At 61.3% G+C, this 23,426-nt stretch overlaps 2 protein-coding genes across 2 annotated transcripts in view; both read left to right on the top strand.

The window, feature by feature from the left end:
• Positions 1-7,427, top strand: part of RNF166 (ring finger protein 166) — a 7,667-nt gene extending 240 nt beyond the window's left edge. Inside the window, exons 2-6 of the mRNA XM_034639047.1 lie at positions 5-45; positions 5,058-5,214; positions 6,462-6,574; positions 6,857-7,013; positions 7,362-7,427. Coding sequence (XP_034494938.1) covers positions 5-45; positions 5,058-5,214; positions 6,462-6,574; positions 6,857-7,013; positions 7,362-7,427 — 534 coding nt within the window. The remainder of the gene's footprint in view (positions 1-4; positions 46-5,057; positions 5,215-6,461; positions 6,575-6,856; positions 7,014-7,361) is intronic.
• A 6,213-nt stretch (positions 7,428-13,640) lies between these two features.
• SNAI3 (snail family transcriptional repressor 3) lies at positions 13,641-21,889 on the top strand. Its single transcript, XM_002913373.4, has 3 exons — positions 13,641-13,756; positions 16,579-17,196; positions 19,319-21,889. The coding sequence occupies exons 1-3, from the start codon at positions 13,681-13,683 to the stop codon at positions 19,498-19,500; spliced, it is 876 nt and encodes a 291-aa protein (XP_002913419.1). The 5' UTR covers positions 13,641-13,680; the 3' UTR covers positions 19,501-21,889.
• The last annotated feature ends 1,537 nt before the right edge of the window (positions 21,890-23,426 follow it).

The following is a 23,426-nucleotide window of genomic DNA, read 5'->3' as shown; positions in this document are numbered from 1 at the left end:
GGAGGTGTACCCCCGGCCTGTGGCCATCGGCAGCTGCGGCCACACGTGAGTGCGCCGGCCTCCGGGACGCCGCGGGGCCGGCACGCCGGCTGCGGGGAGGGGTCCGCGCTCGCCCCGGAAGGGGCGCGAGGTCCGCGGCCGCCCGGCGCAGCCCCAGAGCCAGGCGCGCGGAGGACTCGGGCGGGGGCGCGGGGCTCCCTGCGCAGCGCCGTCCCTGTCCTCTGGGCGCGTTCCTCCGCCTCAGCCCAGCCTCCTGCCCGCCAGTCCCGGGCGAGCCGAGCACCCCGTCGGCGCACCGGGCGACCTGCAGCCCTGCCTGGTCCCGGGTCCCCTGGGGTCCGCTGACGGCTTCAGAGGGCCTACCCGCGTATTCAGAGGGCAGCAGGCGACCTCTGCGCCAGTCGCCTTCGATTCAGTCCCCTGGAGATCGGGGTGGGCATTTGTAAATAAATGCCTTGTGGCTCTTGGTATCGACTCTTTTTCGGACCCGCTGTCTGCCTGTCTTGACCGCAGAGGAGAGGTGTTCCCTTAAGTTAGGAGAGAGACTTGTTTGCAGTCTGGTGCCGTTTCCTTTGGTTTTTGATGGAGATCTTGGGTCATATCTGTCATTGAGGAGCTAGGCGGGCTGGCCTTGGGGACCAGACACCAAGCACCCTGCTAGGGTTTCCAGCTGCGCCAGAGCCTCCAGGGGGGTCCTGCAGGGGTGTTTCAGCAACAGAAACCCGAGGCTGTGGCTCTCCTCCCAGCCGAGAGCTGCACTCAAGTCTGGGAGCTGCCAGCCTGGTTGGAAGGGAGCCGAGAGCAGTGTCTACTCTCCTCTGACTGGCTCCTGGCTGAACAATACAGCGCTTGACGGAAATCAGCAGGGTAGGAAGCGGGGTCAGGAAGGCTCGGTTGCCAGCAAGCAGGGCCACTGAGGCGGTGGGGCTTTTGCGCCCAGGGGTTGGACATAGGTGCACCCAGGCAGGTAGGTGCCCCTAGAACATTTTGCAAACAAGGGCAGCTGACTTGGGAGGCTCCTGATAGAAAGGGGGAGCTGGGCAGCTGTGTGCCCACTCATCACCTGGGGACAGTGTCAGCATCCAGAAAGCCTTCTTTCTTCCTCCTCCCGTGACAGGCAGCACAGGCACCTCCCACACCAGGGGAGCACAGCCAACTTGTCAGGAAGGGCCCTGTGTCTCACTTTGTCACACTGCTGGTGACATCTTGTCAGGGGCAGCCTCTGAACGGGACTCCTTTCGTGGAAGCACGCGCTGGTGGGTGTTTTCGGGGGTGCTCTGCAGTTTTTAGCCCATCACTGAGAGAACTGCAAGGCTTGACCTGGGCCCAACTTCAGGAAGCCTTTCCTGGTTTTCGGATGGCATCCCGTCGGCACCAACACTTACCCAGCCCAGGGCCACAGCATTTCCAGTCTCCGGGTCTGTACAGATCTGTGTATAGATTTTTCTTTTTCCACATAAGTTGTTTTTTTTTTTTTTTCAGATAAGTCTTTTCTTAAAATGTGGTCTTTAGAATACAGCACTGCACAGAATTCTTATGAAAGCTTCATGTTCTCAAAACCCATCCCCCACCCATGTTTTTCTTGGCAGAATCTGATCTCTCTCCTGTTTCTGAGGCTGGTCCCATGAGAAGCTCTTCCACAGCGTCTTCCCTAGAAGACTTCCGCTCTAGCTGTCTGTTCTGTCTCTGTTTCTTACTCTTCCTAAGTTTCTTGTCTGGTGTCGTGAAGGCACATGGCCAACAAGTGCAGAGGACTGAAAGCCTCATGTTTTTCCTTAAAAGAACCTGCTGGCAGTCTAGGTATCTGTCCCGCACAGCCACCTAACCGTGAACAGTCTGCCTCCACAAAACAGAGTTTCTGGTGATGCGAGCAGCTGTGTGGGGGCAGCACCAGACAGAAGAGGAGAAGTTGTGGCGAGGGGGTTTTGGTCAGGAGGTCAGTGGGGCTTGTGGAAGAGCTCCCAAGAGCTCCCCAGGGGCCCCAGAGGGAGCCGGTTATTTCTCATACTCGGGGGACGTCCTGGGCAGTGAGTCCCTTCTGGAAGAAGAAGCTGCGTGGCTGGGTATGACCCTCTGACGGGCCCTCCCCTGAGGGCCTGTGCATGTTCGTGGCCGGCTCAGCCTGACCTCCCCTGGCCTCCGCTCTCCTTTCACGCTCTCTCATCAGTGCTGTCCCATAGGTCCTTCTGCCTCTGCGTCCCCACATGTAGTCAGTAAGCAGACATCATAGGGAAATAAGAGTGCTCACATTTAGGGGGAAACGTGGGGAATGAGGAGGACACGTGTGTGCCGTGCGGTCGGCGTGCTGTGGCCCTATCAGGTAGGTGCTGTTGCTGTTTCTTTGGTAGAGAGGCGAAGTTCCCAGGGTTCGCAGCAAAGCCAGAGCTGCGCTTGGGCAGTCAGCCAGGCTGGCCTCTGAGCCCCCACCTCCCCCCCACAAGTGCCTTTGCAGCAATGACCCTGGAGACCCTGCGGACCGCTAAGCCTTGACGGCCCCCTGCCCACCTGCATCCAGACCCAGGAGCGGGCTTCTCTGGGCGGGGTCTGTCACTCCCTGCTTGGCTGTCCATGAGCACGGGCCTTGGTCAGCCATGGGGAGCTCACCTGCATCTGCGTGTGGGTGGCCCAGGACGTGGGCGATTGATATCATCCAGAAAAGGCTTTGGAAGTCGGGCTCTGCCACTGAGGACAACTGCTGGCCTTCGTGGGCCCCCGCACCGTTGGCCTGCGCTGGCACAGCGGTGTGTGTGAGAGGCCAGGGCAGGAGTGAGACACGGCGTTCGTGCCGCTGGAGCCCGTCTAGTGGCGGTCGGGCTGCTCCCCTCATGCCCACGGGTCTGGAGGCAGAGAGCAGACCGCTCAGCTGGCTCTGTCCGCTGTGCTGGCAGAACCTCCCCGAAATAGGTGGCTGCTGCTTATCTGGGGCCGCTCTGAGCACCGCGGTCACAGTGTGGAGACTTGGCTGCCAGCCAACGGTGCCTCTGGCTCCTTTGGCACCACGACACACAGACCAGCAGGGCTGTGGGGCAGGCAGGCGGGCAGGCGAGTCCTGGTTCAAGCAGGGGTCCGCGCATGCCTTCTCAAGATACCAAGCTCCCTGGCCTCCTCCTTCTGGCAAAGAGGTGCCCTTCACCCCATCCTGTGCATCAGTCGTCAGAGACATGGTCCTGAGGCCTGCCCTGACAATGTGGTGACTCGTCCCCGAGCGCTCCTGGGGCCTTCCCTCCTGCGTGTGCGTTTTACAGCTTTGTTGAAATAGAATCCCCCCTTTGAAGTATACACATCAGTCGTTCCTGGAGTGTCCTGTGTTGAGCAGGCATCCCCATTGCAGACAAACCCCACAGCCCCCACTGAGCTGCGCTCTGTCTGTGCACGGGTCTGTTCCGGGCTTTCCATGTCAACAGAGTCACACAACACGTATCCTGAGCTTGGCGTTCCCAAGACTCACCCCAGTGGCCAGCGTCCGTCAGTAGCTCACTCATCCTGGGGATAGGCGGCATCCGCATGTCCATTACCTGTGGGCGACGTGGCTTGTTTCCACCCCGTGGCTCTTGTGGCGCTGCTGTGAGCACCCGTCCAGTGACAGGCGAAGTGAGAGGGCTCTGTCGGCCGTTAGGCTAGTCAGACCCTTGGAACGGCAAGAGAGGCGGCCAGGGACATTTGCAGGGTGGGTGTCTTGGCACCTCTGTCACACGCTTGCCGAGGTGCCTGGCAGGCCCTCCCCAGGTGAGGTAAGTGGCAGGTGGGGAAAGAGGCTGCCGGGAATCCTGCATCTTCTGATGGGCCTCAGGCCAAGCCGGGTCTTCTCCCGTGCACGTGTCTCTGCAAACGGTGATGAGCCAGGTGGGGGCTGCACTGGAATCCAGCCCATAGGACGAGGGCCCAGGCGTGGGCAGCAAGAGGGACTCTGGATCACCCCCGGCTGCCTTCTCCTGGGAAGGAAGTGAAGCTCTCTTGGTGGCGGAGAGAATGCTGCTGCTTAGCGGAGCTGAGCGTGTACACGTGGGAACACCCTCACATCCCGTGGCCCCCACAGCCCCCCGCCCCACTCGGTGCACACAGATGACGGCACAGTTGTGCGCACCTGGATTCTTGCAGTCTTCAAAGGGGCTCCCTTTGTCATGGGTGGGGGCTTAGCCCCTGTCCCGGGGCCAAGTGCTCACTCCTCCGGGCCTCCTTCTCAGCGTCTGTAGATTCCAGGCTGGGGTCATAGTTGAGCGGCCCCCACAGCACTTCCTAAGGAGCTGAACCGAGGGGGTCCTGGGATCACGCTCCCTCTTGCTGCCTGCTGGGTGCTCTCCAGCCCCGTGTCCCCGTGGACTGGCTTTCCTCCTTTCCTCCGTTCTTGGCTTCGCACGTGCCGCTCGGTTGTCTGCAGCGCGGTGGGGGGGGCTTGGGGTGAGGAGGGCTTGCTGCTGCGGCCCACGCACACCTGTAGCCATTGGCTGGCCTCTGGATGTCGCCTCTCCAGCGACGGCGCCGGGAGCCTCGGGTGCCCGAGTGTGTGCCCAGGGCCATGAGTGTCCCTGCTCAGCGGTCAGGAGGCCAAGCAAGGCCCATTCCGTCACCACGCCTCTGTTCCAGCACTGTCGCGAGGCTGGCGACACTTGGCCTGGACACTTTGGCCCCGTGCAGTGAGTCTCGGGCCCCTGGAGCCCTGTGGTTTCCTCTCCCAGCATTGTTGGCAATCTTACTCTCTAAAGCTTTGTGGGTGGAGGGTTTCCAGAGCCCCCCATGCCACCTGTGTCCCTAGAGCACCAGGGGTGCTGGCATCACCGCATGGTCATGACACAGGCAGGCTGAGCTGCGGGCTGGGCCCAGGGCCGCGGGGCCAGCATGGCTCCTGGAGAGCCCCAGCCACAGCTCCACCAGCCTGCTGGAGACGGCAGTGGGCCCCACAAACCCACAGCTGGGAGGGGACCTGGCGCTGTCGTCCGTCTAGCCAGAGGAACAGGAATGACGGTCTTCAGAAATGTGCCACTGACAGCAGAGGGGAGCTGCCCTGGGAGGCTCGAAGCAGCCAGCGGCCCTCAGGCCCATGTCCCCTCCCCCTGCAGGTTCTGCGGGGAGTGCCTCCAGCCCTGCCTCCAGGTGCCGTCCCCCCTCTGCCCGCTGTGCCGCCTGCCCTTCGACCCCAAGAAGGTGGACAAGGCCGCCCACGTGGAGAAGCAGCTCTCGTCCTACAAGGCACCTTGCAGGGGCTGCAACAAGAAGGTACCCACCCCCTGCCCGGGGGCGGGCAGGGCTGTGGTCTGCAGCTGCAGGGCCTGCTTCCGCTCTCCACCCCTGCTCTCCACCCTCCACCCCGCTGCTCTGTGCTGCTCTCCCTCCCGCAGAGAGGAACCTGTGCTCTGCCCCTCCCCCACGTCCCCCATCACCCCCGCCCCTGCTGCCTGGCCTGGACTCTGGGTCTTAGGTGGTTGTAATTTGGGGACATGGGAACTGAGCCTCACCCCTGCCGATGGGGGGACAGAGCCCCAGGCAGAATGGAGGGGGAGCTTCTCCAATGCCGACCACCACCACCACCTGGCCTGTCTCTCCACCCTGCCTGGAGCCCCTCGCAGTGGCCCAGCCCCAGGAGCTGGTTTTGACTTTGCGTTTTGACTGCCGTCTCTCAGCTCCATACAAACATCACGTAGAAGGCCACCCCTGGTTGCTTTGTCCTGGAGGCCAGGGTCTGGACGTGCGGGGCTCCCCTGGGTTCCGCAGTGAGGCTGCTGGCCTCCTTCCCAAGACAGAGCAGGCCGGGACGTTCTTGGCTTCGCACGTGCAGTGGGCCCGCTTGGATCTGTCCACACTCGCGGGCCCTCAGGGCAGGCCTGAGCAGAGCAGGGAGCCAGGCTGCCCTTGGAGGCCCTTCTCCTGTTACCCTGGACACCTGGGGGGGATCTTGGCCCCGGGGACCTTACCCCAAGCTCACCCTCCTCGCGGCTGCCTCGGTCCTGTGAACGCGTTTCCTATCTCTGAAACATTGACTCCCAGCCTGTTGGCGTCGGTGACAAGGCAGGATTGGTGGCATCTGCTCCCCAGGGAGCGGTGACTGCACCTGTCCCTTTTCTTGGGTCATTCCCTGAGCCACACCGAGGTCTGCGCACACGGCCCCCTTTCCCTGCCCTGAGGCCCTGTGCCCCGGGCCAGGCTGAGAAGAAGGTTGCACTGTGGGCTGGTACGTGTTGGTAAGGATGCTTGACTGTCCACAAGAACACAGTCCGTCGGCTTCTGTAGCGAGGACTGTTTCCCAGACACATCTCTTCTGGTCTCACGGGCTGCCCCGTCTAGTAGCTGGAGGCCAGACGCATCTGCCGATGGGTGTTTGGGGTTTGTGTCGCGGCCGCGAAGCCCACGTGAAGCCTCCCCCCTGCTGTGCCACCAACATCGTGGGCAGGGATGGGCCCTGCTGGCTGGTGGTCCTCTCATCCTCTGGAGCCTGACTGCGATGCCACCCCTGTCTCTCTTCCTAGGTGACACTGGCCAAGATGCGGGTGCATGTTTCCTCCTGCATGAAGGTCCAGGAACAAATGGCCAACTGTCCCAAGTTCGTCCCTGTGGTGCCCACATCGCAGCCCATCCCCAGGTAGGCCGCCCCACTGCGAGTGCTCAGAGCCCCTGTTCCTTGTAGGGGTGGCTCCTGGCCCGTGTTGCTGTCCCTGAGGAGGTGGGAGAGGCCGTAATGTCCCCTGTGTGGACAGCCTCGCTACCCTGCAGGAAGGGGACCCCAAGGAGGGCCAGCAGGGGAGCATCAGGGGAAGGGATGGGGCCCTGCGCGTAGGGGGAGCCGGGCGGGGTGCCCCAGGGTGGGCCACGCTGCAGGTGGGGGCAGTGCCAGCCCCCACTCATCCCCCCCCCACGGCTGCAGCGCCGTCCCCAACAGGTCCACATTCAGCTGCCCCTACTGTGGGGCCCGCAACCTGGACCAGCAGGAGCTGCTCAAGCACTGCGTGGACAACCACCGCGGCGACCCCAACCGCGTGGTGAGCGCCGGGCCCGGGGNCACCCCTCCCTCCGTCCCCCACGTGCGGTGGCCCAGACACCATGCCCCCACCGGCCCGCAGACCCCTCTGCTCACAGCCCCATCACCCGGCGTCCTGGTGGCAGCTGTTCGTCTCAAGCCCCAGTCCGTGTGGTCCGAAGCACAGACCCGCTCAGCGCTCGGTCTCCAGGCCAGGTGTCTGCGGGCCGGCACTGCAGAAGCCCCGTGGTGCCCTCGGGGAGGAGCCCGATGTGGATCCCGTGTGTGGGCAGCCCATCCCATGACCCCATGGCCCTGGACCTGGCAGCACTGTTCCCTCCAGGGGGCGGACAGAGGGTCTGGCCCTGAGAGGCGGCCGGCGCATCCCCTGTCTTCACTTCCTGTCTTGCAGGATTACAGCATCGATGAGGAAGCTGCCTTCCAGGCTGCCCTGGCTCTGTCTCTCTCCGAGAACTGAGGGCACAGCCCAGCCCCTGGACCTCAGGGGACGGGGCCGCCTCGGGGGATGGGCCGTGCGGGCTCTCTGAGGCCCAGCGCCTGCATGGGAGTGCGCCTTGTGGGACACGCGGAGCCTCCCATGTTGCAGGACGTATGGTCCCAAGCCCGCCAGGGGCCTTGTCGTCGGAGGGTGGCCACCAGTGCCCCTGGCCAAGCGCTGCTGGCTCCCTCGGTGCTTCGGGCTGAGCAGGCGGCCCTCGCGGGGCCGGCTCCTTGGGCCTGAGGGCGGTCGGCGGTCTGTCTGTCTCAAAGCCATGCTGTCCTCCACGTACGCAGAGACCCGTTGTGCCTCAAGGCATCCTGCAGGCGTGGCTGCTGGGCAGGAAGCGCAAGGGGAACCCCGGCCGCCATCTGGCAGCATTTCCACTTCGCGCACTCGGTACTGGCTTTTGTGATACTTAGAAATTCTGGCATTTTTCTATATTATCCAGTGTGATGACCTTTTCACATTTTATAGAGCAAAGACCAAGCATTACTCTTCATATTGCAATACCCGTGTTTGACTAGGAACAATAGTATTTTTATGGAACATTTACAAAACTATATTTTTAAAAAAAAAACAATCAAAAATAAACAGTTGTGGGGTCAGCGCAGGGGAGGGGAAAAAGAGGCGTGGGCGCCAGAGCCGGAGCACGCCCCGAAGCTTTGCTCAGACAGATCCTGGTGCAGCTCTGCTGGGTCTCCGGGGGTCACCGGGGGCTGTTTGTCAGGTCCCCTTTCCTGACCGCCAGGAAGAACCCCCAGGGCCCCCGGCCGCCCGGTCACAGTGGCTGCTGACTCTGCGGCCGCCCCAGCAGTGCAGGCCTCCTCCTGCCAGGGTCCTGGCCCCCGCCCGTGTCCTGTTCCCAGGGGAACCCCAAATCGGGTCGGTAGGCCACCCCTGGGGATGACAGGTGGGGTTGGAAGACGCCGTCTTACTCTTTCGGTTCACGGCATAAATTATTGCTCTTTAAAAAAAAAAAACTTCAATAAAACATTTCAAAGCATCTATAGCAACCTTGACCGCTGGGATGCATCTGGGAGGGTGAAAAGCGGGTGGGGCTGGGGTGCAGCCGTGACCTCCCTTTGCTTGAGGTCTGCAGCTGTGTCTCTCCCCAGGCAGCTTGAGCACTTGGGGGGACAGTGCTGCCCACCTGCCCCAGGCCCCTCCCCGTGAGTATGGCACCTCCCCAAGCTTCCCTCAGCCTGAGACCCCCCAGGAACATGACCTATCAAACCACATCTGGTCCCCGGTGACACACCTTGGCGAAAGTTTGCCAGGCAGCGGTGGTTTTCACCTCCTTCCTGATCATGAGATAAGGTCCCCCGAGGCCAGCAGTGGCCATGGCGGCCTGCGGGCAGTCTTTGGATGCCCTCAGGGTGAAGCCCCACACCCCCGAGCAGCAGCCACTCTCCCCACGCTGGCTCTCCCTGCTTTCCAGCGTCCCTGGGCATCATCCCAGTGCCCCAGCATGGGACCTCGGCCCCCCAGCTTCACGCAGGGGCTAGCGGGCGGAAGGAGCCATTCAAATGTGAAATGTCCGGGGCACCTGGCTGGCTTAGAGCACGCGACTCTTGGTCTTGGGGTTCTAAGTTTGAGCCCCATGTTGGCTGTAGACATTACTTAAAAATATCTTTAAATGTGGAACGTCCAGCCAGAGATGGTGCTCTGGGCCCCCAGGCAGGCCTGTGTTCTGGGCCGATCCTCGAAGCAGGTGGGTCTCCTGGGCTTGAAGCCACGGCATGGCCAAGCAAACAAGTCCGCACAAGCGGCCACTCGGGGGAGCGGTGACAGGTGGTCACCCCCTTAAGTTCCCCTTAGGAGCCTCCAGCCCCACCTTCCCCTCTTCAACCCCACTGGCCGAGGACACCAGTTCCAGGGAGCAGGTGTGGTGGCGGGTCCCTGCTGCCACCCGAGGACACCTGTGGAGCTCTATCCCCTCCATATAGCCACAGGGGCAAGAGCCACAGGATAGCATCCACACATGGTCTCTCATCCCCAACACATCAGGCCCAGTGACTCGGTGTCCAGGACAGTCTGCCCAGGGCAGGGCATCAGAGTGAACCCCAACATGATGCAGGGGGACACAGGCGAGCTGGAGCTCAGCAGACCCCACAGTGTTGGGTGGGGATGCCCGGCTGAAAGCCACACCATGAACAGCCTCCCTTGTACTTGCCACCGTGGGGCTGTCCTGCCAGACCTCCCTGTAAATCAGCACAGCCGCCTCCAGGGCTCCCCGCCACATGTGTGCATGAACACACACGCACATGTGCACACACACGCAAGCGCTCTAGCCTGGGAGTTTCTAGAAGCCAGGGTCCCCCTCCCATCCTGATACACGCGAGGGCTGACCACCATTGGCGCTCACCTCCCCCACCGCCACACAAAGCCAGACAGCCCTGCGTCCTGGGGCACCCCCGCCTGGAGTGCACATGTCCCTTTCACGGGAGGCACTGCCCGCGGCGGGAAGCGTCGACATGCACCCTGCGGCCGAGAAACCACGTCTGGATCTTGGGTACCTACGGCCTCCTATGTTAGGATGGGGCCAGGCAGGCAGCAAGCCGGGAGGCAGGACGCCCAGAGCTCGGAGGCCCCGCCAGCCCCAGACCCGGATCGCTGGAGCAGTTCCCCGCCCGGGGTCTCACGGGAGCCGAGCACGTTTAAGAGTTTAGCCCGCTGACCTAGCCCGGGGGCACAGCCAGCTGGACTCCCACAGAGGCGTCCCCCTGAACGCGGCAGCCAGCCAGCAGGCCGGCAGAGAAGGTGCTTTGGACCCAAAAGCCCCACTGCTGGCTCCTTCAGCCTGTGGCTTCCAGAAAGCCTGCGCTGAGGACCCGGGACTGGGACCCAGGAAGCTCCTGTCCGGCCCCTGCACTCAGGCCCAGCGTCTAGGATGGAAGTTGCCTCGGCGGTCTGAGCCTCCCGACACGCCTCTCCCGCGAGCCTCCAAGGACAGACCACGCTTGCTGGCCTCTGCCCCCTGGTGGCTGGTGTGAGAAGCACAGTGCGTGCTGCGGTGCGGAGGCTTGGCTGGGGGCAGGTCCACAAGATGGGGTGGCTCTCCCTGTCTCCAGCAACCTGCTGGGAACGAGGGCCAGCTCCAGCATGCAGGGAGCAGGCATTAGGGTGCAGAGCAGGGAACCCCGCTGTGAACCCCTCTCCTTGAGGCCTTGGGCATCCTGCTGATGATGCCTGACGCCCATATCACACAAGGACAGTTCCTGCGGCCTCACAAACACACGTGTGCACACACGTGTATCACATGCACGCGAGGCAGGTCATAGCCTAGCACATACGTGCACCCCCGCTCGGCCCCCCACTTGTTTCTCCCCCCTCCGCCCCAGCCCCTAGAACCCCGTGTTCCCTGGCATGCCCAGGACACCATGTCTAGGACTCTTCAGCATGTCAAGCAAGCTGTGTGGGAAGGGACAGTGTCCCTTTCTGTCTCACACAGGCATGTCCTCCAGACCCCAGATTAAGGACCAGCATCAGCTGTAACAGGCTTCAGAATGGAATGAGCTCCCCTTCTCTGGGGGTGACCGACTCACACTGGCCACCACTCTGACCAGATGTTAGGCTGGAACATTTGGTCTCAGTTTCCACAAGTCCATGACCTCGTACAGCCATGAGGCTGCCCCAAGTCAGGATACCCCAGCCACACCCACACTCCAGGGAACACATGCTGGTGCAGGGGCCCTTCGTCCCTGCGGCTGGCGCCCCCCGTGCGAGGGGCCAACTGTCCGCAGTCCTGGGAAGCTGAGCCCCAGCTGCGAGGTCCGGCTCCGAGCACTGTGCCAAGAGTCTCGGTCCCTGGGGCCTGTGCTTCATGCTGACGTGTCCACACTTGAGAGCACAGGGGCTCACCCTCCTCCCAGCCTCAGGGATGTGCGTGCCAGGGGCCACGCTGTTTGGGGGTTCTCGATGCCTTTCCATCTCATCCAACAGCTTTGCTGGACCCCACTGTGTGCAGCAAGCACTGTGTGGGAGCGAGGGCGGGCTCCCAGCTGGCCCCCCTTTGGGGTGCATGTGGCAAGGAGCACGGCCCACCACACGGGGTCACGAACCCCAATCAGTTAAACAGTGAGCACGCAGTGGGATTGCGGATGTGTGTACATACGTACACAGAGTCAAGCACGGCCTGTCGTGCTCCTTGTAAGGCACACGGAAAGGCTACAAACACATACACACAAAAAAATCTAAGAAGGACTGTAACAGTCGCTCGGAGGTGCCCATCCTAATGGGAAAGCACTGCTCAGGCGGCAGATAGAGGCCAATGGGCAGGGCCCGCAGCCTGGCTCCCAGCCGGCTGGCATCCCCAGGGTCTTAGGAGTCAAAGGAAGAGCACTGTGATTTCTTGTGGAAGGCGAGGACTCTGGTCCCTGCAAATCCTGCTCTGGTTCCAGGGGACTGGCGGGAAGTGGGTGGCGTGAGGCTTAATGGCCAGGTAAAGCGGCCGTGAAGAGGCTAGAAGGACACAGGGCAGGAGCAGCTAGGGACAGCGGCACCCCTTCACCGGCACCGCACAGGTGCGGACAAGCAGATGTCAGCATTTCCCTCTGTGGGTCCTTCTTGGGTCCAGTCCAGACACAGCCTTGAGAGTCACAGCCAGTGAGTCTGCATGACCCCAACGAGGGCTGAGAAGTGGGTGGGGGTCATCTGTTACGTCAGCCTAGGAAAAGCATACACTGCCCCTACCCCAGAGCTAATGCGCCAAGGACCCTCGGTATCCAGGGGGCATTTCTAGGATGAGATCAAGAACACTCAAGTTTCCCTAAATAGTGTGAGCATCTCTCTGGGGATGAGGGATGTCATCTTGGCTGGCAGCCACACAGTGGGTGACCGGGCGAGGAGGGACAGTGCGGGTGGAGGGCTGGCCCAGGTACCTGCAAGCCTTATCTACGTCTGGCAGGGGAAAGAAGGAAGAGAGGGTATAAATAGAAAGCTTGCGAGGCTACAGAACAGGTGAATAAGCAGAAGGCAGCCACGTGTCCTCTGAAACCCACACGCACAACAGCACGGTGCCAGGCTGTGGCCCGCAGGAGAGATGCGCGCCTTCTGTCCGCACACCACCTGCCCTTCCATGTTCTCACCAAGCCACAGACAAGGGAGCACACGCCTCACGTAAGGCTGGCAGTGTGGGCCTGGGTCCCCATCCCCCCACTTCTAACTTCTCAGTCTGCAACGCTGTATGAACAGAAGACCTTGGTGGCGTGGCCCTCCATCCCCGCTTCTCCAGAGGTCCTTGTACAGGCTATCGACTTCACCTCGTCGCCCCCCAAGCCCACAGCTGGCAAAGCACACCTGCAGTCTCGTGCCCGCCGGGCCTCAGAGGCACTGCCAGGAAAAGCCCCACAGCTATCGGGGGGAACGCTTGGGGCTGTGTCCACTCGCCCAGAGTGCCCCGTCTGACCCCTGAAGTCCTGAAACGTCCACATCAAAAGGGACCAGACGCTCAGACATGGCTGGTCCAGCTCTCTTTGTGGCACTGAAGGAGGGACACGGCTGCCCAGGGTCACAGACGAGGCGGTTGCACAGTGCACGCGCTTCCCCCTCTTTGGTGAAACTTGCCATAACCGCAGCTCAGAAACCCTCGGAATCCCAGAATTCCAGGCTGTGTCCTTTCTCCCAACCAAAGGAGTCTTCTGGAGGCGCGGGCCAACTCCTAAATCCCCGTCCCCAGAGGGAAGGAACCCTCCCCAGCTTTCATCCCCTGGGAAAGGCCTCTCTCCCCAGGCCGGCTGACCCCCGTCCCCACTACGCCTGGTCAGCTGGGTCAGCTTTGGGATTCAGGGCTTGTGCTCATCAATCCTACCGTTGCGGGTTTGCGCAGGAGGCGGGGCGGGTGTAACCAGCTGGAGCAGGGGTTCTGCGCACGCCTCCACCGTCGTGTGGACTGGAGCCCGCCTCGGTTTCCACCCAGCCCTGACCTCCGCCCTTTAGTCCACGGTGAGTGGGTGCGCCAGGCCCCAGGGGTCGGTGTGACTCGCGGCGCGCGCCAGGGCAGTCCCGTGGGGAGGACTCCGCGGCCATGCGCTCCCTCCCCCGCGGCCCGCGCACCTGTCCTGGGCGTGGCCCCGAAGCCCCGCCCCGCAACCCCGCCCCGACCGCGCCTTGCGCTGGTTGGCCCAGGAGGCGCGCTATGCTAATGAGCCAGCCCTCCCGCCACCTGCCTGCAGCGCGGCCCGCGAGCGCGGGGGGGACGCGCAGGGGGACCCGCGTTCGCAGGGTAACCATGCCGCGCTCCTTCCTGGTGAAAACGCACTCCAGCCACAGGGTCCCCAACTACAGGCAGCTGGAGACGCAGAGAGGTAGGGGCTGCCGGGCTCCTCCGGCTCCCGTCCCAGGTGGGAGGAAAGGAGTTACCTCGCGGGCAGAGCGGGAGCTAGACCCCGGGGTGGATGGCCTGCGGGCGCCTCATCCACTTGGGGGGCCTCGGCCCCGCGTTGGGCTGAGCAGGCGCGGATTCTCTCCCCACTTAGAGAAGTTTCTAGGCCCGCAGTCACTTTGGGGCTCTCCCCCTGTGGCCTGGTGAACCCATGCCAGCTGAGGGAGCCTCGGAGCCATATTCCTGGCTCAGGAGGTTTGGGTGGGGTCCCAGGGAAATGCGAGGAGACTTGGGGCTGCTCTCCAAGTGCTCCCCCAGAGCATCCAGAGGAGACCAGAAGAGTGACCCATGGGCTTTGTATCCCAAGGTCCGGCTCCTGTACTGTTCCTCCAGGCCCTTCCAATGCTTCCTCGCCCCTCCCATAGGTCACCTTACCTGGGCCTCCCCTCACCCCAGTGACGGCTCCTCAGGGCAGGCTGGGGGGCGCTGAGTGGCTGCAGCCCTTCCCCCAACCCCCAGGGTGGCTCAGTGGGGATACACACGTCCAGCACCCAGGACTGTCCATGGATTCCTATTCCCCGCTAGGCATAGGGACACGAGAAGGTCCCAGGACAAAGGGCTCTCTAGAGTGATCAGAGCCATTCCCCACAGCTCAGCAGCGGGGGGGAAACTGCTTGGTGACTCAGGGGGAGAGAGAAGGAGGGACACTGCGGAGGCCCAGGAGTGTGTGGGGGGGTGCGCCTCACATCCATCCTGGGGCCACTGCCACCAGGGGGTGCCTTCTGGGACTGGCTCCTGAACTCTGCATTTTGAAATCAATTTAATGAGTCACCACCAACAGTTTCATAAAATGAAATAGAACAGAAACCATCAGAGTGCAGGGCTCAAGTAAATGAAACTTCTGTTTTAGATATATGTGTGTATATATGACAGAAAATGGAATTGGCATGGGTCATAGTTGTTAACGTTTCAAACCTGTTGTTTAGAGCCCAGCCTTACAGTGCACCCCGCTTTACCCTTTGAGCGTGCAGACTGTGCAGACCAGGGCAGCCAGCGTCCAGTGTCAGAGGCTCAGCCGTCTCCCGTCGTCCTCCCCACTCCTCCTCACTGTCACTCCCCCTCCCCTGCCTGTGGAGAGCTAGGTGACCACTGTGAGCCTCTTCCTGCCAGGATGTTGTCTGGGGCCCCTCACTCTCTCATTTTAAAGAGGGCCTTTTCAGGCTCCCCCCAGGGAACATCTGAAACCAGAGGGAACTTGAAAGTCTCTTCTCCCAGGAATTTGAGTCCCAGGACCAGAGGGTGTGGGGAGGCATTTAAAGGACCAGAAACGCTGGGCAGCACCACCAACATGGCTGCTTCGCTCCCCTGCCCTCCCCCTGGGGCACCCCCAAGACAGGGTTTGGCTCCGGCGATGCCTGGGGCCAGGGTGGTGGCTTCGTCCCACAGACTTAAGAAAGGTGGCTTTTTCCCCATAGAAAGGCCCCTTGTGGCGCTTCTGTGGGGTCTTAGGCTCTCTGGGCGTCCCAGCGCTGTCTTTCCAGAACTTCCTGGGCCTTTGCCTCTTAGCTTGCCATTGCTACTCCCTCTTTCTGGGAAGACAGAAATTTGGTGTGCTATTTTATAATTAGAGGATTTAGGAGTGAGATAAGGACAGAGTGGAGGTTGGGACCCTTCCTTAAAGGTCCCCATTTCTCTACTTCCTCACTGACACTTGTAATTGGCTATTTTTCATTCTAGCCATCCTAGTGGGCATGACGTGGTACCTCATTGTGGCTTTACTTTGCGTTTCCTTGATGGCTAAATGGTAGCAAGTATCTTTTCCTGTGCGTGTTAGCCATTTGTGTCTCTCGCTTTTTTTAAGTAATCTCTACGCCCAACGTGGGGCTTGAACTCACAACCCTCAGAGTAAGAGTCACGTCATCTACAAACTGAGCCAGCTAGGCACCCTGCCATTTGTGCATCTTGTTTGGAGAAATATTCAGATCCTTTACCCATTTTAAAATGGCATTATTTGTCTTTTCATTGTTGAATTGTAAGTGTTCCTCCTATATTCTGGATGCTACTTATCCGATATGTGATTTCCAAATATTTTCTTCCAATCTGTGGGACATCCCAAAGCCTTGGCATGAAGGCAGAAATGGGACCAGAGATTTATTTCCACACATCTGGAGTAAGACAGGGGTTGGGGTCTGTTTGGAGATTTGGGCTTGGGGGGAATGTGGAACAAAACTCCCTGCTCACCTGTTGGCTCTCATCTGGTCAGTCATGGGCATGCTCACAAATGTGGGAGCAGCAGCACGGGGACAGGCTGGCCCTGGAGGCCGTTGTGGTACCACTGAGGCCAGCTGTCACCCCAGCAGCGTGTGCACCTCCATCACCATGCGTCGGGGTGATCGGGGGTGACTGAAGGCTAATTAGTTGTCTTCCACACCGTGGCCGACCGCCAGGTATTGGTTCTGAATTAGTGCTGTGCAGGAGCCCGGCGCCATGGCTCTGAGCCGGCCCTGAGGTGGGACGGGGGTCAGAGGGGCCTGGGCAGTAGGGGAGCCTCCCTCGGCCCCGTGCGGGCTGCTCTGGGAGCCTGTACGGCATTTCTCTTCCTTTGTGTTTAGAGCACTGAGATCTGTCCCGTAGACCCTGTGATCACGTCCCGAGCTGACTCCCCGTCTCGTCAGCCCTCTCCCTTCGCGCAGAACTGCCGAGGACCTAGAAGAGGCTTGTGGTCGGACCAAGCAGGGCAAGTCTGAGGACAGAGTGTTGGGGCTGGTGCTCACCTGTACCTTCTCTCTCCGTCCTCCCTTCTAGAAATCAATGGCGCCTGTTCTGCCTGCAGGGGGCTGGTGGTGCCCACGCTCCTCCCAGATAAACCAGCCTCTTCCACATCTGGTGACCCTCCCTGGCCCTGGGACCGCAACTCCGTCATCGCCCGCATTTGCCTGCCCCTTCCCCGCCACGAGGAAGCGTGGGGGGCCTCTGGGCCAGACCCCCTGCAAGTCGGCCCTGTGCACCTTTGGGCCGGCCGGGCCCCCGGTGTGCCCCTCAAAGACAGCCTGAACCAGCTCAACCTGCCCCCGCTGCTGGGGCTGCCCACACGGTGGCCCCCGATCCCGGGCCCAGCGGGGGACTATGCCGCAGACAGACTGCCCGGCGCAGCGAGGGCTCCCCGCGGCCCTGGCGGCTTCCAGTGCTCACACTGCCGCAAGCCTTACCACACGCTGGCCGGGCTGGCCAGGCACCGCGAGCTACACTGCCAGCTGCGGGCGCCGCGCCGCTTCTCCTGCAAACACTGTGACAAGGAGTACGGCAGCCTGGGCGCCCTCAAGATGCACATCCGCACGCACACACTGCCCTGCCCCTGCGCCATCTGCGGCAAGGCCTTCTCCAGGCCCTGGCTGCTCCAGGGCCACATCCGCACCCACACAGGTGGGTCCGCGGGAGGGGCCGGCGGGCGGGAGGGGGAGGGCAGGCCCTTAGAGAGGAAGGGAGGGGCGCGTTTATAAACAGGCGGGGGGACGTGCTCCTGCTTCCCTGCATCTTGGTTTCCAAACCCCACAGACCAGAGGCTCAAACCTCAAAAAACGGCCTCTCTCCCCCTCCTGGAGGCCAGAATCTGGAAACGCGGTAGGTGGGGCCGTGCCCCCTGCAGAGGCTCCAGGGGAGGGTCCTTCCTGCCTCCCCAGCCGTGGCCGAGTCCCTCACCCTTGCCCCTGTCCTTACGTGGCCTCTCCCGTGTTTGTGTCCACATTTCCCTCTGTTGAAAGGACACCAGTCATACTGGACCAGGGCCCACATACCCCAGGGTGACCCCACCTTCACTGGTCACATCTGTAGAGGCCCCGTGCTCCAAGTCAGGTCACATCCACAGGCACCGGGGGTTACGACGCACACATGTCTGTTTTGAGACACACAATTCGACCCACAACACCCGGCAAAGCGCAGGAGGCACCGGGCTTCGGCGGGTCTGACTTGTCACCTTCCACGGCCTTCCGGAACTCTGGGGCAGGAGGAGCAGGGGACGGAGAAGGCGGGTGGCAAGCACGGGGGTCACACAGACTGAAGGGCACAGACGACGGCTGCGGCTCGACCGAGGATGCCTGAACAGGAAGGGAGAGAAGGGCAGCTGTGGACAGACAGACGGACAGACACAGCCGAGGCGAGGAAGGAGAGGGGCATATGCCCAGACCTGAGGGAGGCCCAGGAGCCTCCACACGCTGTCTGTAAACCGCTGCTGGGCCCGAGCGCAGGGGTAGGACCACACCTCACCCCAGGCCCACCAGGACAGGGAGGGGCGGGCACAGACAGAAGGCCAGGAAAAACACTCGAGGGGCCGGGGCCCACGGCTGCCACTACACCTCCTGTCCCCATAACTAGAACTCTGGTGAGTCCCAGCCAGGCCGAGGCTCGAAAGAAGGGTTTTGGAGGGGCCGTTCTCTGGGCTGAAATTCCATTTGGTTTTCCTCAGCTCCACCCCAAAGATGTCCCCGAGTGCCCCCCGCCCCACACCCTCAGGGGCTCAGTGTGCTTGGTCTGGGAGCCCCGAGGGCGAGAGGCCCCGCAGGAGGCTGACCTGGCTGGGAGGGTGCGCGGGCTTTGGGCGGCAGGGATGAGATGCTCTGGGGCCCGTGGGGACTGCGGGCGGGTGCCTCTCAGGATGCTGCAGGGTGGAGGACTGGGAGTCCCTCCACACAGGTAGAGAACAGATGATCCCCAACGGTCCTCTTACATTTGTTAGGGTTGCCCCGGGGACCCAGCTCCCAACAGAACGACTTTGTCCAAATCCCCGGTTGCGCTGACTGGAGGTGTTCCGGAGGACACAAGGTTCTTAAGCCGTTCCTGAATGCCTGCTCCCGTTGCAAGGGCGGGGGCGCACTCCTTCCAGCCCGCCTTCATGGCCGACTCTGCAGGAGCCCCACCGTCTGCCACCCTGTCCCTCCACGGGCAGGAAGTCCCCAGTGCTTCTCAGGGGCAGATCTGGGCAAAGCACCCCAGGAGGGCTCTGGCAGAAGCGGACAAAGATCCAGCAAAGACCGATGCTAGATCTTTCCTCTTAGAAAGGGCTTGAGATGCTGCAGTCCTGCCCAGATGTGACATTCCATCCTGTTCCCGAGCGGCTCTGACCTCGGCTGGGCATGTGGACCTGTTGGTCCCAGGGTCTCCTCCTGGAGCAGGTGCTGAGGCCCACTTTATGTATCTCCTGGGGAAGGTGGCTGAGGGAGGATACATGCACTAGAACTGCCATGAGAATTGGGGGGAGGTGGACGGGCTTCTTCATTTATTTTTTATTTAAAAGATTTTATTTATTTGGGGGAGGAGCAGAGGGAGAGGGAGAAGCTCAAGCAGACTCCCCGCTGAGTGCGGAGCCTGACGCGGGGCTCCATCTCACGACCCTGAGCCCATGACCGGAGCCGAAACCCAGAGTCCGACGCTCACCAGCTGAGCCACCCAGGCACCCTGGGGCTTATTTATAAACAGGGACCCATGCCCCTGGGGCCAGCTCCTGTGACCCAGCAGGGACACTGACACGGCACTCCTCTTCCTCTCCCAGGCGAGAAGCCCTACACGTGCTCGCACTGCAGCAGGGCCTTCGCCGACCGCTCCAATCTCCGGGCCCACCTGCAAACGCACTCCGACACCAAGAAGTACCAGTGCAGGAACTGTGCCAAGACCTTCTCCCGCATGTCGCTCCTGGCGCGCCACGAGGAGTCCGGCTGCTGCCCCGGCCCCTGAGGAGGGCCGCCTTGGGGCAGGGAGGAGGCACAGGACGTCACCCCGGGGGGTTGATGGCTGCCCAGCCCCACGCTCACCCTCTCTCTGCCCGCCGCCGCCCGCCTCCGTCCAGAACCAGAGGAGGCCGGTAGGCGAATCGGGTGAGTGACTGAACACTGTCACCGAACCGTGAGCCACTGTCCTGTGTTTGACTTGCTCTGGTTTCTGGATCTGTTCTCCCCCAGTTGAAGGCTGGTGGGGATGGCCGCCAGCATGGACAGCTCCTACCATTCACCTGGCCTTCGTGGACAGAACTGCCTCGTGGCTCACATCTACCTACCTTTGGTCTGGACTCTGGGCCACGTCACATCACGGGTGCACGCACACCCACCCCCTGCTTGCCTCACCAGGCGGTCCTGGGGATGGAGCTAGGACCCCACCATGACTGCAGGGCAGTGAGGAGCCCCACAGCCCTGGCTGTCACGTCCTCCGAGGCTCTGAGTCTATGGCGGGGGCTGAACACGAAGAAATCCTCCAGAGGCTGCAGATGCCTGTGTAATTTGGGCCTCTGGCCATGGGGAGTAGGGGAGGTGATGGTGAGGGCGTGGAGCCGTGACGTGTAGGGACGGACAGCAGGGCTGGTGGGAGGCAGGCGTGAGAGTGCAAGCAGGTGAGCAGAGGCACCGTGTTTCCGAAGAAAGAGACCAGAAATGGCAATAGCATTAAACGGACGGAGAGCAGCCATGGGGCATGGACACGCTAGGGTGAGGGTGTGAAAGCAGAGCTGGGGAAAGCAAGGCCCAAGGAAGAGGCAGCCGTGGGCTGCGCGTGCCTGTGTTGGCAGGGTGCTCAGAAGACAGTCTAGTCCCGGGTCTGCACACATCTATACTGAGCCCACTGCGTCGCCCAGGGGCTGTGTCTGTGGCCATCTTGGCACTGTCACCTCCCCCTGCCTGCCCTCTCCTGAGGCCACAGGTGTCCACCAGCTGAGAGAGTGGCAGACCTTGGCACTGACCAAGACACACCTCCCAAACTGACTCAGATGCCAACAGGAGACCCCTCCCCAGCCTCCTGCCCCCACGAGACAGCCTCTTCCCATCCCCAGACCGCAGGGCGGTCACCTGCTGGGCTGGTCCTCCCTCTTGCCAGCGCATCTTAGCATCTGTGGCTGGCCCCTGGAGGGCGTCCTGCGTCTAGCAGGGACTGATTGAGTTCTCGACACCCGGAGGGGACACCTGCTCCTCTCTGCAGGAGAGCTGGCCTGCTGTCAGCAACTCCACTTCTGGCCCAGGCTGAGGGACAAACTCAGGCACCTTGGTCCTGGCCCCGAACAGGGCCATAGGGCAAGTGGCAGAGGCCCCCATCTCAGCCCCGGGCCACGTGGACCTGTAAGCAGCATTCACCAGGCCCATGCCAGGCCATGCGGCACCTGTAGAACCCACCAGAGGCTCCCGCGGGGCTGGTTTGATGATGGCCATTGGAGGAGCCTTGGGGACATCCCAGAGGAAACTTGACCGTGATATTGGACTTTCCTGGACCAAGGGTGGCCTGGATGAAACTGGCCACCCAGGAGGCCGTGGCTCCAGGATGCACCAGACTGTATCAGCAGGTGGAACGAAGATGCCCTCTGGGAGAGCCTCGCTCACATCCCCAGGCCTGCACTGCAGCCTTCCCTCTGCAAGGATCAGCCACCCCTTGAGGGACAGATGGTGTGAGCCGGAGGCTTAGCTCTGTATCAGTTTGCTGGGGCTGCCAAAACCAAATCCCACACACCCAGCGGCTTACGCCACAGAGATCGACTCTCCCACCGTCTGGAGGCCAGAAGTCCGAGACCGAGGAGCCGGCGCGGCTGGTTCCTTCTGGGGCCCCTCTCTCGGCTCCTGCGGGCTCGCTGGCGTCTTCGATGTTCCTCGGCTGGTGGACCCATCGCCCATCTCTGCCTCCACCTCCCTCGGCTTCTTCCTGCCTGTGCGTCCGTCTCTGTGTTCAAATTCCCCTTTTGTGAGGACACCAGGCATCCTGGGTCAGGACCCACCCCGATGACCTCATCTTAACTTGATCACCTCCAAAGACACTGGTTCCAAATAGGGCCACATTCTGAGGTCCTGGGGGTCAGGATTTCAACACCATCCACCCCAACATCTGACTTGAACACAGAGTTTGCCAAGAGACACCTGGGAAGCCCCCATGCTTGACTCCTCTGTCCTCTCAGTCCACAAAGGTTCGGGGGTGGGAGGCACAGTTGATGTAATGGACGGATTTACTGGAAACACTTCCTGTGCCTGTTCCCACCTCCCGTCCATCGTCCGGAGCAGAGGCCCCATGCTCACAGGGCAGCCCTCCCTCCCAGCAGTCTCCCAGAGTGCTGGGCTCCGCTGTTGAGTGGGTCAAGCCAGCAATCAGGCCTATCTCCCGCCATCTCACAGAAGGCTTTTTTTTTTTTTTTTAATAGCATCCAGATGCCTGAAGGAAGCTATATTGCAGACTGTGTTCTATTTCTGGGCCCTGATGTCTAAATGAGGCGATGCACCTGTTGGGTATGAAGGGAGGGAATTTCGCAGCCCTAAAATAAAGTCGAATGCTTGCCCTTCTGTGCCGGCCCATGGAAAATGCTCTTATATTTATATCTGGACTGGCAGAGGGCAGGGCAGTGGACGCTGGCTTGGCAGAGGGGGTCAAGAAAGGCCTGAGCACCTGCCGGGGAACCGACGGAGGATGAATGGGGGAGACAGCCCACCAGGAGCGAGTTGGCTGTGGTCAGAACATGGGGAGGCCGCACCACCTGGCCCGTGCACGGATGGCAGCTCCCCCCTCCCCACCCCCCTGCCTTTCCTTGTCACTTTGCCTGTCATCAGAATTCACCTGGGACACCCATTTAAAAGTTGGCTTTCTGGAGCCCCCTCCCAACACCTACAGAGTGGGAATCAGGAAGGGTCTAGGCCTCGATCTGTCCTGGTGAAGTGCACGTGGCTGTTTTTCTCCAGGGGCCACTATTTGGGTCCCTCCACCTACAGGCCTTCTTTTTCTACCCAAATTTTACTGATCACATTTCCCCTCTTCACCCTAAAGAAGGCCTTTGGGTCACCTCTCTCCAAGGCAGGAGCAAGTGGAGGAGGGACCAGAGGCCCTGGCGCTGAGAAGCTGGTAGCTGGTGCTATGGCTGCAGCCCGGTTATGTCCAGTGAAAAGCAGAAGCCTAAGGGATCAGTGAGGATTCCGGACAAGAGGAAAACGATGTAATGAGACCTCCAAGGTTGGGGACCCCGTCTTTCAGCACGAGAGGTGCCCCTGGATGGCAGCGTGAGGGCCACAGACATTGTCAGCACCAGACACCCAGCCAGGAAAACCACTGTTTTCAGACTCAGACGCCAGGGCCCGGCCTCTGTGGGCTCAGGTCCTGGAAACAGGTGCGAGAGGGACACCCAGTCTCTCTGTTGCCGGGTCGCCTGCCCCACCCCCCGTTCAAGGAAACCTGTCTCCCGAAGCTGCAGACGCACTAAGGTTATGCCTTCTTCCAAAGGCCCAGAGGGTTCCATAAATATCATTTTGGCCCAGAATATTCTGGGGGGTTCTCTGGAAGTTTGAAAATACCCCGCTTGTTACTATCTATATTCAGAGAACCCACTCCTGGCCTCCACTTGGTGGCTAAGTATAGCTCGCTGGCAAAGTTCAATGGAACAAAAGTTTCCAGGCCTCTATCACTTGCGGATGGCATGACATTCCAGGGAGGGTGCTGCCAAGACTCAGAGGGGCTCCAAGAAGGCTGGGACAGCAGGACGCCCCCGAGCGGGGGAGTCTGTGGGACTCGCTGGCAGTAGGGGTGTCCTGACTTGGTCCCCAAGTGAAGTGTTTGATCCCAGCTGAGTCAATCCCACTATAAAGCCTTGGCTTCCACTTCTGTGAAAAAGGAATTATGCTAAACTCTATTTCAGAATTCAGGGGAGTGTC

Source organism: Ailuropoda melanoleuca, chromosome 12 (genome assembly GCF_002007445.2).
Source record: "Ailuropoda melanoleuca isolate Jingjing chromosome 12, ASM200744v2, whole genome shotgun sequence".
In the NCBI taxonomy this organism is placed as follows: domain Eukaryota; kingdom Metazoa; phylum Chordata; class Mammalia; order Carnivora; family Ursidae; genus Ailuropoda; species Ailuropoda melanoleuca.
Note: the sequence above shows the minus strand (reverse complement) of the source record. Positions and strands in the feature narration are given on the sequence as shown.

What these genes read in the sequence shown, in the direction of transcription:
- SNAI3 (XM_002913373.4), top strand. Translation starts at nt 13,681, where the DNA reads ATGCCGCGCTCCTTCCTGGTGAAAACGCACTCCAGCCACAGGGTCCCC. An exon ending in GCAGCTGGAGACGCAGAGAG is followed by an intron (nt 13,757 to 16,578) that starts GTAGGGGCTGCC and finishes CCTCCCTTCTAG; the next exon opens with AAATCAATGGCGCCTGTTCT. An exon ending in CCACATCCGCACCCACACAG is followed by an intron (nt 17,197 to 19,318) that starts GTGGGTCCGCGG and finishes TTCCTCTCCCAG; the next exon opens with GCGAGAAGCCCTACACGTGC.